The 15,144-nt window shown below is 34.0% G+C and overlaps 1 protein-coding gene and 1 long non-coding RNA gene across 3 annotated transcripts; both read left to right on the top strand.

Annotated features, from left to right (window-relative positions):
• Positions 1 to 3,023: 3,023 nt before the first annotated feature.
• On the top strand, positions 3,024 to 4,389 carry LOC144561045 (uncharacterized). Its single transcript, XR_013513560.1, has 2 exons — positions 3,024 to 3,379; positions 4,120 to 4,389. It is a non-coding gene; the product is annotated as an uncharacterized LOC144561045 (long non-coding RNA).
• Positions 4,390 to 9,006: 4,617 nt separating this feature from the next.
• LOC144560647 (acyl transferase 9-like) lies at positions 9,007 to 13,310 on the top strand. Of its 2 annotated transcripts, none has more exons than XM_078309882.1 (3): positions 9,007 to 9,333; positions 11,466 to 11,601; positions 12,335 to 13,310. In XM_078309882.1, the coding sequence occupies exons 1-3, from the start codon at positions 9,062 to 9,064 to the stop codon at positions 13,202 to 13,204; spliced, it is 1,278 nt and encodes a 425-aa protein (XP_078166008.1). In that variant the 5' UTR covers positions 9,007 to 9,061; the 3' UTR covers positions 13,205 to 13,310. The 2 variants fall into 2 exon arrangements, with proteins under 2 accessions (XP_078166008.1, XP_078166009.1); XM_078309883.1 differs by lacking the exon at positions 9,007 to 9,333 and adding an exon at positions 10,741 to 11,319.
• The last annotated feature ends 1,834 nt before the right edge of the window (positions 13,311 to 15,144 follow it).

Here is a 15,144-nt window from a genome sequence, read left to right as displayed (position 1 = left end):
TGTCGGCAGTTCATTTCATAATAGTAAGGTTTTACTGAAACATCAAAAAGTTACTACAATCTTGTCCTCTATTTATAATTTAAAATTTGGATCACTTAAAATAAACTAACAACTCGCAAAAGTTTAACTATTAGCAAGATCAATGTCTAGATATCCTCCACAGTCCACTGCCTCTTCATCGATTTCTGTAAACTGGACCAGCATTAATTATCAACATTTTATTGAAGATTATACAATTTTAACAAAGCATAAATGTTTATTTTTTTTTTAAATTGAACATAAAATAAATGTTGTTATTCCTTGCATGACCCCAAAAATTATATTAGCTTACAAAATAATATAGGGTGCGTTTGGATGAATTAAGGAATAGCTCGGAATAACAGCTATTCCTTGGTTCGGAAGAGCTGCTAACCCAACATTTCATAGGAATAGCAGAATATATACCAGCTAACCCGAGCTATTCCTGGGTTCGAAAGAGCCGCTAACCCAACATTTCATAGGAATAGCAGAATAGCAGTTAACCCGAGCTATTCCTTTGTTGAGAATAGTGTTTTTTTTCACCCAAACGTGTTGTGTTGAGAATAACTTACCAGAAATAACAGCTATTCCTGTGTCACCCAAACGTATCCTATACCTCTAATTGACCACATATATGTTTTGATATTGATTTGGTACTTGTAAGAACATTTTAATGTGATCAATACTAAAAACGCTAATTATACATGACACATATATCATACACGGATTCAAGATATTCCAACAAAACAGTGTGTCGAGGGAGCAAGTGAACGCACAAAAATAAGCTCCATTGCTTGTACTTAACTCCACCTCTGGTGAAATCTGTTATTAATGGAAATAGTATTGAACCATTTATTTTTTCTTCATTAAATAACTAGAAGTGAACCAAAAGACCTCGCAAGCCTTCACGGCAATCCATGTGATCAAAAGAAAGTCAGAAAGGTGACAGGCCACCCATACAGATATTGGTCAAGTTGATAAGTTATTATCTGGCAAGAAGCACCGAAAAACACAAACTCTGATCAAGGAAAAGAAAAGCTCATTACGGCTCCCTTGGAAGTCTTGCAGTATATATACAAATGATTTCATAAAAGTAATTAATATTTCTAAACTTTTCAATTAAGGGATAAGATACATTTTGTATAATATATATGTCATTTTAAGCTATAGAATGAATATAAGGGCAAATATGTCTTGTTGTAAGTCTCACTTTAAACATTAATTCAAATTTATAAACTGCATTTTCAACCATGAATTAATCACAAACTGCATTTTCAACATTAATTCAAATTTATAAACTGCATTTTCAACTCAAGTAAGAGTTAGACATTTGCGTTGTACCTTGACCGCAAATTTGTTATTACTCTTTTCTTGTAGAAAAATTTAACCAAGTCAGAGGTATTATTCTGTACCGAGACAAATGAAGTCAAGTCAATTCAGACTTGAAGGCACATAATTGAAGTCATTTCTCTCAACTGGATTATTAATTGGCCTATGGTGATAGTCAGTTGCGCCTTGTTTCTTTTGCGATGAGTTTAATATACTCCATATTCATATGTTTTGGTATGGGTGCTGCTAGCGATGCTAGGAAAGATTGATCGAGATTTCTTGAAACTGATAGCAACAATTAAGGAAATTTTATGTTGTCTCCTGCTTTAAAGTAGGTAACTATATTCCTTAATTGTTGCTATTAGTTTTCAGAAATTGCAATCTCCTTCTTATTATCGTAATAATAAAATGGGTAAGGCTAATATGCTATGGGTTGCATAGAGGGCTACGGTGCTACGGCTCAATATTTGAGTTTTCAAAATCCTAACGGTCGATCCGAACCGTTCATCTTGTTCTTCATATTAATATGTGTTTGGAGATCAAATTTTACATTTTTTTGGAAATTTTTTACCATTTTTTTAGATAGATAGAAAATCAAATATCTAAATGGTGCAAAAACTTTTAGATCAACTGATTTTCTACCTATCCAAAAAATTAGTAAAAAATTTTCAAAAAATGAAAAATTTGGTCTCCAAACACATATTAATATGGAGAATAAGATGAACGGTTTGGATCGACCGTTAAGATTTTGAAAACTTGAATATTGAGCCGTAGCAACGTAGCCCTCTATGCAACCCATAGCACCGTAGCCTTATCCTAATAAAATTATCTCGTCAGTAAAAAGCCAAGAAGGCAGCCTGTCATGTATTGAGCCTGAGAAAAGCCCATGCCCCCACCGGCACCAGGCCAAACACTGGCAGCAGAAACTGGCTTCACACCGACACCAGCACTGGCAGCAGCTTCATTTGTCTTTTGGATTTCAGGTTTTATAGAGAAAGGTGGCAGAGAGAGGTAGATGATGAAGAAGTGTGTAAAGGAGGGAGGTTGCGATATCAAATATGGTCCCAGGACATCTGATCAATAGAGTCAATATATTACTGACGACGGAAAAATTTAGTGAAGCTGCCTTCAAAAGCTGTGTACTAAACAATTGCTATTTCAATTTTCAAACCCCATCAAAAAATTTGAAAGAGAAGAGAAGAGACTTGAAGCGAAGAGAATAGAGGGAAGTATCATGGCGTCGATCAGCGGGTGCATGGTACGGACCTTTGATCCAGCAGTCAAATTTAGGGTCGTGTTCATGGGCCATCCGGCCTCTTACGTAGTAGGTCCAGTAAGCCCACTGCGCATGTACTGCTCAAATCAAGTTCAGATTCTCTGTTACAAACATGGTAGGATGTTTTCTGTTGCCATAAATTACTGGCAAGAGAAAAGGTCATATACCATGTTAAAAATAATATATTATTGTCAGTATATAAAGTTTGAAACATAAAAGCAAACAAAAAGTTAACAAATTCAGGTCAAGAAAGTAACAAAATAAGAGATTGAACAAGTTGAATAGTATACATGGTCTAAAGGAATCTTCATTTATACATGGGTGCTGAAATTCTATGGTGAAAAGACAGCTACAGTCAGAAATTCAAAATTCACAGTCGATTTCAGTACTTCAGAAGCACCACATGTAAGACTTTTGCGTTGTACCTTGACCGGAATTTTGTTTTTACTCCTTTATTGTAGGAAAGAGTAACCAAGTTAGAGCTATTATTCTGTACCGAGACAAACTAATCATGACTTTGGAAAGCAAAAGGTAGCTAGGGATGGAATTGACTTGGGAGTGACTTGCACAAGTCTTGTTATAATTTTTAGTATAAAATGGGGAAGATGGAAGAAATCAAGGGACACTGCTACTGCTGCTGTTACAAAATGAGGAGTGAATTCATAATCCTCTGTTTGCTTCTTAGCGCTATGGCCATGCAAACTGCATCTATTGGCGTCTCCGCTTACGTCCCGGGCCGTAGAATGGGCCTTAAAAGTAAATGCTCTCTCTCTCTCTTTCTAAGTGATTTAATAATCATGTATAACCAAAATTAAGTTTCATCTTCTAGTCCACAGTAACAATCCATATTATAGTATTTTGAAAATCAATCCATGTGTCTGCAATATTGCAATGTATTCATTCGCGAGGGTAAGGGGAAAATAATATTGACACTATTTGCGAGGTTAAAAAGTGACTATTGCTATTCTGAGACGATACTGATAGTAAAAAATACTTTTACCGTAGCAGATAGTGACAGATTCTGAATGGCGTTTAGGCTGTTTGGATAATAATATTAAGAGTGTTTAATATAAGACCATATTTATATGTGAGTAAGGCTACAGTGCTACGGCTCAATATTCAAGTTTTCAAAATCCTAACAGTCGATCCGAACCGTTCATCTTGTTCTCCATATAAATATGTGTTTCGAGACCGAATTTTACATTTTTTGAAATTTTTTTTACTATTTTTTGTAAATAGGTAGAAAATCAGTTAATCTAAAAAATTCTGCACCATTAAGATATTTGATTTTCTACCTATCTAAAAAAATAGTAAAAAATTTTCAAAAAATGTAAAATTTGGTCTCCAAATACATATTAATATGGAGAACAAGATGAACGGTTTAGATCGACCGTTAGGATTTTGAAAACTCGAATATTAAGCCGTAGCACCGTAGTCCTCTATGCAACCCATAGCACCGTAGCCTTACTCTTGATATGTTCTCAACTTCTGCACAGATTCAGACCGGTCTGGTCTAATCAAGGGAGAAGACCCTACATCTGCAATCCATTTCGGGTGCAGGTGCCAAGATAGTTGTTGTGGTAATGGGTGCTGCTAGAGATGCTGATAGAAGAATGATAAAGATTTCTGGATACTAATTATGTCAGCAATTAAGCATGATATATTATGTAATTACCTTGTTTATTTAAAGTAAGTTGAGAGAACACAAGTACATTTTGCCTATTCTATCCATTTTATTTCGGCTTGTATTAATACAATAATTATAGGTGATTGGCATTACTTTTACTACAAATTATTTTGGATATATTGTGTTCTAATCATTCATCCAATGTATTAAATGAAATTCCAACTAATCTTGTGGATTGTGATCATCACGACGAAAAATTTGATGAAGCTTTCCATCAAAATTTTATTTATGGATCAATTAGTGTTGTGATGCACTTTTGGCATGGGCCGTGCGGCCTGCCTTTGGAATGAGCCATCCATCTTATCGTTGATACTACGCTTGATCGTAGGTTTTAGTAAGCCCACAAGCCCAAATACAGCTTAAAGCAAGTACAGATTCTCTATTACAAATTTTGAAGTACATTTCCTGTTGCAAGCACAAATACGGATTCCCCGCATCACAAGTTAGGAAAAGCACTAAAGAAGTTTGAAAATATTTGATTAATTTTATTTAATTTTGAAACAAAAGCAAAGAAAAGGTTAACAAATTCATGTTAAAAATTAAGGTAACAAATTAAAATTAAAAGAGATAGAACATAGTCCAAGAAAGATAATTTTTTATTTATAGAAAATATAATATTAAAATAAGAGAGGTAAATAGAATATTTTTTTTCGATGCATAAATTGATTGGTGGAATTTTTATCGATCCAAATATTTTTATTTTTTTATTCCATCCATTGTTGGTTTGAATGGAGAATGAATAGAATGTTTTCTATTTTTAGAAATTATTAATAAAAAATATAGAAAAATATAAGAAGTATATATCTTAGAATTTCAGAGTTAATATTCCGGATAAAAACATATTTAAAACCAATTTTTTTGTTGCTAATATTTTCATCATATTGTTGAAAGGTGGTGCATATATGGTGCTATTGATCACGCGATCCTACATGTACATCAAATTCTATGATGTTTTATCTATTTTTCTATATTATATAAAATTAACTTCTAAAAATAAAATAAATTCTTCACACTCTACTCATTCAAACCACTGACTACAGACAAAAAAATTGAAAAAAGTTGGATCGGTGAAATTTTACTAGTTAAAAACTTAAGATCCATAAAATTATACTAGTATCGTGCCCGTGCGATGCAACGGGATATATTATAAGAAAACAAAAACATATTTTTATTAAAAAAAACATTTCAATGAAGCCTTCCTTCCATTCCCCTTCCAGTACCACCTATCAAATATATACATAAGCGAAAAGAAATTGTTTAAAACGGAATAGATTCCCTGATTCAATAATTGATTGAGGTATCGAAGTTGTATAAAAGAAAGAGTGGGGCTATGGTACTTTCACGTAGCGCAGATTGGTCTGTACTACGGGTCAATATCTTTGTTTTCAAAGGTCAAATAGTTGATTTGAACTGTTTAACGTGATCTTCATATGAAAATGTACTTGCAAACTAAATTTTATATTTTTTAGAACTTTTTACTATTTTTTTAGGTAGGTAGAAGTCACTACTTTTGAATGGTCTAAAAATTTAGATAAAGTGATTTTCTACCCATCTAAAAAAACAGTTAAAAAATTGTAAAAAATGTAAAATTTAATCTACAAGTATATTTTCATATGGAAAACATATTGAACGGTTCTGATTGACTATTTGGCCTTTAAAAATGAAGATAGTGATCCGTAACGGACCACTCCGCGCTATGCATTAACTTCTTTCCTATTTATTCCAATAAGTCATTTGACTTTGTTAAGACACCTATTCTCAAGTCCCATTAATGTGTGTTAATTCACTCTTCTTAATTTGTGGTAATTGTAACAATATGAAAGCATGTAGTACTATATAAGAAATTACCCTTTCATTCGCAATGTATAAGTTCCTAATTGTCTATAGAGCACGTTCATTATGAGGAAATAGGCGACCCATTCAAAAAAAGATCAGTTATTTGATATATAATTAATTTTTAGAAAGAAAAAAATTTCATATTTGTGCAGTATCGACCATGATTGGTAATTTCTCTTCCATCATCTCACAAACCTTAATTAGTCTGATACTCCTGATAACTTACAAGAATGTATTTGATACAGTTCAGGTATGGAACTGTCTAAACAGAGGGAAATTAAGGCTAGGTCAGGTCCATTTGACTCAAAATTGATGAAAATTTAAAATGACGCTCAGAAAAGACTCAATTTGGGGTTGATTGAATAATTTTGGGATTACTTGACAAAAGTGCATCACTAATTTTGCATACCAGAGAAATGACGTCGCCTTAAGACATTCCAATCAACCAGTGAATGTACTCTGTGGTAATCCCCTGGCTTCAAATATATCACACAATAAAAAATGCCCCTCTTAGGCCTGAAAAGAAAACACATGCATATAGATGCATGAACAGAGAGGAGTTAGTTTGAGCATTTGGAGAGCAACAAAAAAGAGGGAATTTCATCTTTTACCCTTCTAAAACACACAGATTTACCTAATTTATAACATTCATCCATAATTCATGTTGAACAGATTAATCAATTTCATTAAAGAAAATAACTAAAAAGAATTCACAGGCCAGTGATAACAACAGCAAAAATCAGGCTTAGAAAGTTTTGGGGAGTGCATTCTTATATAGAAATCATGTTGAACAACTATAGATCATAGGCTATGGTACTATGCATAGTGCAAAGTGGTCCGTACTACAGATTAATGTTTTCATTTTAACCTAATTTTGCCTCAGCTAAACCACCAAAACTCATAACTACCCAACTTTTGCATCAACTATGTCTCCATTGATACCTACCTGTATGCAATCAACAATTAACCTAATTTAACCTCAAAATTTCTCCAAGCAATATTGATACAAAGAAGGGTTGGCTTTAGAGAACTTACAGGTAGACAGTCCCACACAAGTGTGGCATCATTGGGGTTGAGATGGTAATAGGAGGACCCAACACCAACAGCTGTGGCACCCAAATAGAATAATGTCCATCCCCATAATTCTCCTTGTAAGCTATTCAATTTAGAAATTAATAAGAGAAAAGCAAAGAAACAAGATCTATTCAAGATAGCTGACTGATAGATTGGTGTATAAACAGAAGTTACATGCAAGTTTTACATGGCGTTATGGGATCATCTCATTTGCCATTAACATTCTTGACTTGCAAATTGGCAAAAATCAAATAAAACAAATCAGGTACAGGCCAACACTTTATTTTTGCTAATATTTGCTAAAAAATTTAAACTTGGCAGTTTTTACACCTTTATTCTGGGCCGTGTTGTATGATTTGAAGTTATGTGACATCAATCCATGTAATCTGTAGTGCAATGATGCAGCAGTAGCCATCACTACCACTGAGCTTGTTAGCAAGAGTATTGCTGTCGAGACCGAGGGGACTCCGATGGGGAAGGAACCACCAAATTCGAATCCGAGCTTCTACCCTCTCTCGACCCCTCCGACGACAAGTGCGAGGCCCTGATGCGGCAGTACGGCAAGTCGGCGTCGATGCATCACCTCCTGACTTCTGGCTGCAGCACTCTTCTCTCTCCATCTCTCTCTCTCTCCCCTTTGATAGTTAAGAAAGGGTCTCTGATTAGGTTTTTTTTTCTTTGAGAAGAAAGGGTCGGGGAGGGGACGGCTCGGGATATTTTTTTTTTTTACGGATCAGCGACAAAAATTTTCGGATCTATGTGACAATATGTGTGACAATACGTGTGGCGGGTATAATTTTCATTAAATTTTGACTTCTACACAGATAAGGGGTGTATTTAATCAAAAAAAGGAAGATTATTTGTTTAGACGACTCAGATTCAATTCGAATTTCGATAAATAAATTCTAGTCGCACGACTTTCTGTCATCTAATTCAATTTAAGGTGTATAATATAGATGAGAGATTTGTGGATCTATTCATGCGGATTTGATTGGATTAAGTTATCGAATTATGAATATTTGTTGACACTTCTACACGTCATTGCTGAAGTGCCTATGACTATATACTACACATATATAACAAATAAGATTCCTCACTGTGAATAATAAAGACAAATTGACAAAAGATAAAATTTGGACTAAAGACGAAAGATGAACAAGAGCTCAATTAATTAAGTTAGAAAATAATTAATGTACTATATTTGACAGGTACTTTGTTTCTTTCATATTAGTTCAGATGTTACTTCCGTTAGGTCTCACAATGTTAACTGGCTACCTAATTTGTCATTGTTTTCAAATAACCTTGCAATCAAATGATGTACAAACGAAGATTAGTAGTTTGGATATGCTTATTTGAACGACTAAATGTTGTACAAACGGACTAAAAAAATTATAAATTTAGTATTATTGTATGCTCATGTAGAAAAATAAGATAAGTACTTTGAATACACTTATTTGAATTTCAAATTTAAAAGATTGGTAAAACAAAAAAAATGGCGATATGTGATGTTAAAACATTGACAAACTGAACCACACCTCAAATGAATATGCAAAACAATTATGCAAATGCTTCTCCATTTCCCTTGTTTACCATAACTCTTCCAAAACAAGATTGAGGTAATGCATACTTGTACATTAATTGACATTTTGTTTTAAGAAAAAAAGTTAGAGATCGAGTCTTGACTAATGAAATATTATTTCACAATCCAACAACTGTGTTAGTTAGTTTATTTTTTCTTATTTCACAATCATAAAAAGTCGAACTAATTAATACCAATTTGCTTTCCTTTCCCCTTTCTTTCCACCAACCCAACTCCTCCTCTCCCCACATCTCGTTGCACCATGAGCTACACTGTGACCAAGTCCTCTCCAGTCCTGGTCCCTCCAGCCACCTCGACTCCCACCGGTTCTCTCCCTCTCTCCTCCATAGACCGCACTTTAACCATCGATGCCGCCATCGACTTTGTCTCGGTCTTCTCGCATGGCGAGCAACCGGGAGAGCGAATCAAAGAAGCCTTCGCTAAGGCGCTGGTGCCTTACTACCCTGTCGCAGGGAGGATCGCTGAGCCCATTCCGGGAGTTTCGGTCATTGACTGCACTGGAGAGGGTATCTGGTATTGTGGATCTTTCTTTTTGTGAGCAATGGTCACCGATGGAGCCACACTTAAGCTGGGTCTGTATTTATCAGATCCATATATAGTACGTTAATTTGGATCTGGATTTTGCCTACCTCTGATGAACCTCTTATTTTTTATTTTCAAAGGAACGAGTCAAATTTTTTAAAATGACCCGAATTTCAAATGAATGATGACCAAGTCCTTGTCTTGCAAGTAAAATTTATTACTTCAATGCTTTACATTATTTTTTATCTTAATTTAATTATGCCAAAAAAGATCGTGTTTTCGATTTGATTTGACTGATTCCGGTTCTGATATAAATTAATGATAATTTTTTGAGATGGGCTACGATGCATTGCAATGCATGAACCCCCTTATGCATTGCACTATAAATCACGATTTAAAGTCCAAACGACCGATCTGAACCGTTAGATGTTTAATCCATATTGAAATGTGCTTGGAGATCAAATTTTACATTTTTTGGAATTTTTTTACTATTTATTAAGCATTTTTGAAAATTGCTGTTTTGCTGTGAACAGTAAAAACAGTAAAATTTTCTGGACCATCAGATCAGCAACTTTCAAAATTGCTTAATAAATAGTAAAAAAAATCCAAAAAATGTAAAATTTGGTCCCCAAGCACATATTAATATGAAGAACAAGATGAACGGTTCGGATCGGTCATTTGAATTTTAAATCCATGATTTATAGTGCAATGCATAAGAGAGTTCATGCATTGCAATACACCATAGCCCATCTCTAATTTTTTAATAAAATATAAAAATGAATTAAAGAAAAAATAATAATATTTTTATTGCATACCCCCTGATAAAAATCTTAGCTATGCCCTTGTGAATGGTTGGGCGTTTTGTCATATTAAAGAAATAAAAGAAAACCGAGATCAGAGTTCAATCCAGGGTGTTGGTTTGATCTCTGACATGGTTCTAAAACTCAGAATCGGAATTGAAATCAGATACTTGACTGTGAAATCGGAATCAGATGAATCGGCTGGAATCGAAATAATCGAATCAAAAACTCATATTTTTTTGGCAGAAACTTATTTTGTAGCAAAAATATAGGAAAAATTGATAAAAAAAATAATTTGTAAGAAAATTATGTAGACAAAAGATTATACTCAAATAATCCACTAATTATATAATATAATATAAGTAGAACACATCTTTTATGTAAGTTAGTTATAATTTATACATAGAAATAATAATAATACTTTAGTCAAAATAATAATAATAATAATTAATTCATAGAAATAATACTTTAGTCAAATAATAATAATAATAATTTATTGAGACCGTACACTCCATTGTTAATAAAATATTAATTCTTGTTTAGACCGTACATTCCTTTTTAATAAAATATTGATTCTTGTTTAGACCGATCTATATTTCAAAACAGTTGATCTCTATTTAATAACCGGTATGGACATGGTCTACAATAAACCAAGCTATATTTTCAATACAAAACCGTACACCATATGTGTACCAAGACTATTCAAAATTTTATAATCATTTAACCTCCTCCTCCTCTGTGAAACGCGACTGCCCCTTTCAAAACAGCGACTCCCCCAAATCCTTCCATTGTCGTGCCAAAAATACAAAATTGGTCCGATTTGAGTTACAAAAACAAAAACTTTTGCTCCAGAGACATGAGAACGAGTGAAAATTTGGCCAATTATTTCGATTTAACCCTGATTTTATCAATTTTCTGCATTTAACTCGTCCAACCGAGATAACTCACTCTAACTCGGCTCAACTCGGCCTAACTCGGCTTGACTCGGCCGGAAAATCGGATGACTCGGCCGAGTCAAGCACTGTTCATCCGATTTTTGCTCAAAAAATCGCATAGGTGTGAGACTCGGGTGAAACTCGAACCGGTCGTCCGATTCCGGATTGACTCGGTATCGGCCAATTTTCAGAACCGTGATCTCTGATCAATAAATCATGTATAGTATTCCCTGTGGATTCAGGTAGTGATATTATGTAGAATTAAGTTAATGCCCAGAGTAAGATACTCGGACAAGTCAAACGTTTTTAATTTCTTGATCCATTTTGATCTAGAAAAGCTGGAAATTGGAATGTGTCCCCTGAAAATTTTGGGTTATTTCATTTTAAGGTATATTGAGGCAACTGCTAACTGTACTCTAGAAGATGTAAATTATTTCGAGTGGCCATTGATGATTACAAAGCAGGAGATGCAGCCTCGGCCTCCAGCCAGTGAGAAGCTTGAACATCAGATCCTAATGGCACAGGTAATCTCTCCTGTTTTATCAATTTTATAATTTGTTAGAGGTAGATCTGGAGCGAATTAGAAGGGGCTTGATTTCTCAACCTTTGATTGATCAAACCATATATCCAATTTGTGAATTATCTTCTTTCAACCATCTTTTATGAATTAATTTGTAGCAAGAAAATATTAACTCATTACTAGGAAATGTTTTGGTGTGCAACCAAGATCACTGCACCAGTTAAAAATGACAGACAAAACCATTGATTGGCTTACAGGAATTGACAGAGATATCTTACTAGTGGACTCTGCATTGGATGGTTATTAGAATGGCCCATTCCATTGAAAAAGATAAAAGAAAACAAAAAACTTTGGAGCAATTAAATATGACATATCTTTGGTTGATTCCACATTAATATGCGCAATCAACGTACCAATATATAACTTGCCTTGAAATCCCTTTATTAGTCAGTAGTGCACATAGCTAGGTAGGTGTCAAGAATATGATGTGTTCCTTTTTGTGTTACATTAAATTTTAATATTTTTAACGATATGGCAGTTAAAATGATTTTCTATCTAACAATCCATGACAACAATCATCTCATTCTCAATCTATTAGTTACAATTCAACAGTGTGCGAAAATTATTCACTATTTGTTAATGTGATAAAATGCAAAATAAATTTTTCAAAAATAGAGATAAACTCTGGTTTACTTATTTAGCAAGCAAAATGATATATCTTTTCATATTGATAATAGATCACTCAATTCACGTGTGGTGGCTTTGCTGTTGGCATCTGGTTCAACCACCAAGTTTTTGACGGCCATGGTGCAGCGCAATTCCTTAAAGCAGTTGGTGACATGGCACGTGGGCTCCCAGAACCGACTGTGAAGCCAGTGTGGTCTCGGGAAGCCATACCAGACCCACCTAAGATGCCATTTTGTGGGACCCCTCCTCCCTTCACAGTCTTCAATTTTGCTACCACTGTAATTGAGATATCGCCTGACAGCATCAACCGTATCAAGGATAAATTCACTGCTGAGACAGCTAAGAAGTGCTCCACCTTTGACGTCATAACTGCCATAATCTATATATCCCGTGCAAAAGCTATTAAATTGGCCGGCACTGCTGAGGTCCTGATTGCATTTGGGGCCAGCACACGCCATTTACTCCATGGGGTTATGCCATTGTTGGAGGGGTATTATGGTAATTGTCTCTACCTAGTAGGGATCACCAAAACAAGTGAGGAGATGAACAACGCATCTCTTGTGGAGGTCATAACCTTGATAAAAGATGCAAAGGATGCTCTTTCGACAAATTTTGTTGATTGGATGAATGGTGTCCCTGGCACACACTATAATTTATGGAATTTTGGTTATGGCTTGACGTGTGTTTCAGATTGGAGATGGGTTGGATTTAATGAGGTGGACTACGGGTGGGGCGAACCAAAATATGTTTTTAATTGGTTCCATGATGTGAACATTGTAGGGATGGTGGTTTATCTCAATCCACCGAAGCCAAAGCGTGGGATCAGACTGATGTTGCGGTGTGTCAAAGAAGAGCACTCAGCAGAGTTCTGTGATGGCCTACTCAAGTTGATCCACCAAGATATTGCGGAGATAGTGTGACATTTTTTTTAAATGAATAAATTCTTATCGCATTTCGGTGTGTGTTATTGAGGACGATACATTTATCTAAGTACCTTTTTGGTTGTGTATTATTTGAGTACGGCTCGAATGCCTCATGTCTTTCATATTTCATGCATGTCTTACATTCTTATCTCCTTTTATTTTTATGGGAATTTTTTTACTATTTTAAAGATAAATACAAAATTAAAGTTTTTTAAGAAAATTCTCGTCTTCATCTGGTTGATGCTAAACAATAGGTTTCTAACTGTGGACAGACTCAACAGGAGAGGCTGGCCATGTCAACATGTATTAAATATTGTCTATCCAGGAAATGTTCAAATTCTGTTCATCACCAATTTTCTCAATGTAAATACACGACCAGATTCCTTGTGGGTACGCCATATGTTATATTGGTCTATCATCAGGCCAAATTAACTATCGGTGAGACAAGTGCAGACAGTAGTTTTGTCATATTGAGAGAAAGTTGTCCAAGAACTTTAAGTAAAGAGCGAAACCAAACACAATTCAAGAACTAGTTTTTGATCTAGTGAGAAAAACAATACTTTCCAAATGTAATGTCACAAGTTCGAAATTTGAATGGGGACCCCTTGTAGATATTAAACAAATTAAGTGGTTTTACCTCTAACTTTACTCAAAAAAAAAAAAAAATTCCTATTCATGGAAATTACAAATGACCTTGACACCGGGATTGGAATAACGTAAAAAATAAAAATACCTTTATCATTAGATTTTAGATTTATTTCATTTCTTTTTAACTTTATGACACCCATGCAGTCAGTATTAATTGAATATGGAGGTCTGACCTCCACATTTTTTTTCCAAAAAAAAAAAAAAAATGCCCCAATCCCTTTTGAACTCATTTATTCAAGATCCCATTTAGATCTGTTTTCGAATCACAAATTTTAGTTTCAAAACCCATTTTAAAACTGACTAGATCCTGAATAAATAATCAAAGTGTTGAATCAATCGAGAGAACTGGAGTCCATTAAGACATCAATATAGTTGTCTCACTATTAGATTCTAACCGACATTAAACACATTAAATCCCGATCAATATTTTAAAACTTGAAGCATACCGACACTCAAATCTTTATGGGGGAATTTAATCTATCCCCCTCAAAAGGTTCAATATTACGTATTTCTCCCTCTAAAATCAGTATTTACATATTTGTCCTTTAAAACTACTTGTGTTTATACCCAACAAAATTTCCGAAAGAGAAAATTGTTATTTACTTGAAATAACAAGGGCATTAATGTTTCAAACCAATGTTCCAAAAATTTATTTGACGGATGTCATTCTCACTGTAACTTATTTGATAAATAGATTACAAAATGTGATTTTAAATTGAAAAGGTCCACTAGAAGTTATTTATCAAAGGAAAATAATTGTTAATCATCTAAGAATTTTTGGATGTACATATGATGTACATCAAAATAAACAAGATAAATTAGATCACACTTATATTAAAACTATTTTTCTAGGATATTCATCTTAAAAGAAGGGTTATAAATGTTATGACCATATAAATAATAAATTGTATATTTCTAGAGATGTATTTTTTTTTTTTTGAAAATGAGCAATATTTTAAAACAAACGAAAATGAGATTGATAATCATCTTAGTAAAAATGACATTGTCTTGCCTATGTCTACTAATTAAATTGTTGAGCAAATAATTGTAGAAAATGATGAAGAAGAGAAAATGAACGCAAAAATAACAACACTTCTCAAAGTGAAACCGGGAAAGAAGAAGAAAATGAAAATATTGAAGAAGTTTAGGTAAGGAGGTCAACTCGTCCTACTCAACAATCCACAAGGTTACGAGATTTCGCAACCTATAAGGTTCAATATCATATTCAAGATTATATTTCATATAAAAATATTTAAAAAAAAACATGCATTTCTTAGTTTAATTTCCAA

The sequence above is a fragment of the Carex rostrata genome, chromosome 10 (assembly GCF_964058835.1).
Source record: "Carex rostrata chromosome 10, lpCarRost1.2, whole genome shotgun sequence".
NCBI lineage: Eukaryota > Viridiplantae > Streptophyta > Magnoliopsida > Poales > Cyperaceae > Carex > Carex rostrata.
This window is presented reverse-complemented; position numbering and strand designations above follow the sequence as displayed.

What these genes read in the sequence shown, in the direction of transcription:
- LOC144560647 (XM_078309882.1), top strand. Translation starts at nt 9,062, where the DNA reads ATGAGCTACACTGTGACCAAGTCCTCTCCAGTCCTGGTCCCTCCAGCC. An exon ending in TGCACTGGAGAGGGTATCTG is followed by an intron (nt 9,334 to 11,465) that starts GTATTGTGGATC and finishes TTTCATTTTAAG; the next exon opens with GTATATTGAGGCAACTGCTA. An exon ending in ATCAGATCCTAATGGCACAG is followed by an intron (nt 11,602 to 12,334) that starts GTAATCTCTCCT and finishes TATTGATAATAG; the next exon opens with ATCACTCAATTCACGTGTGG.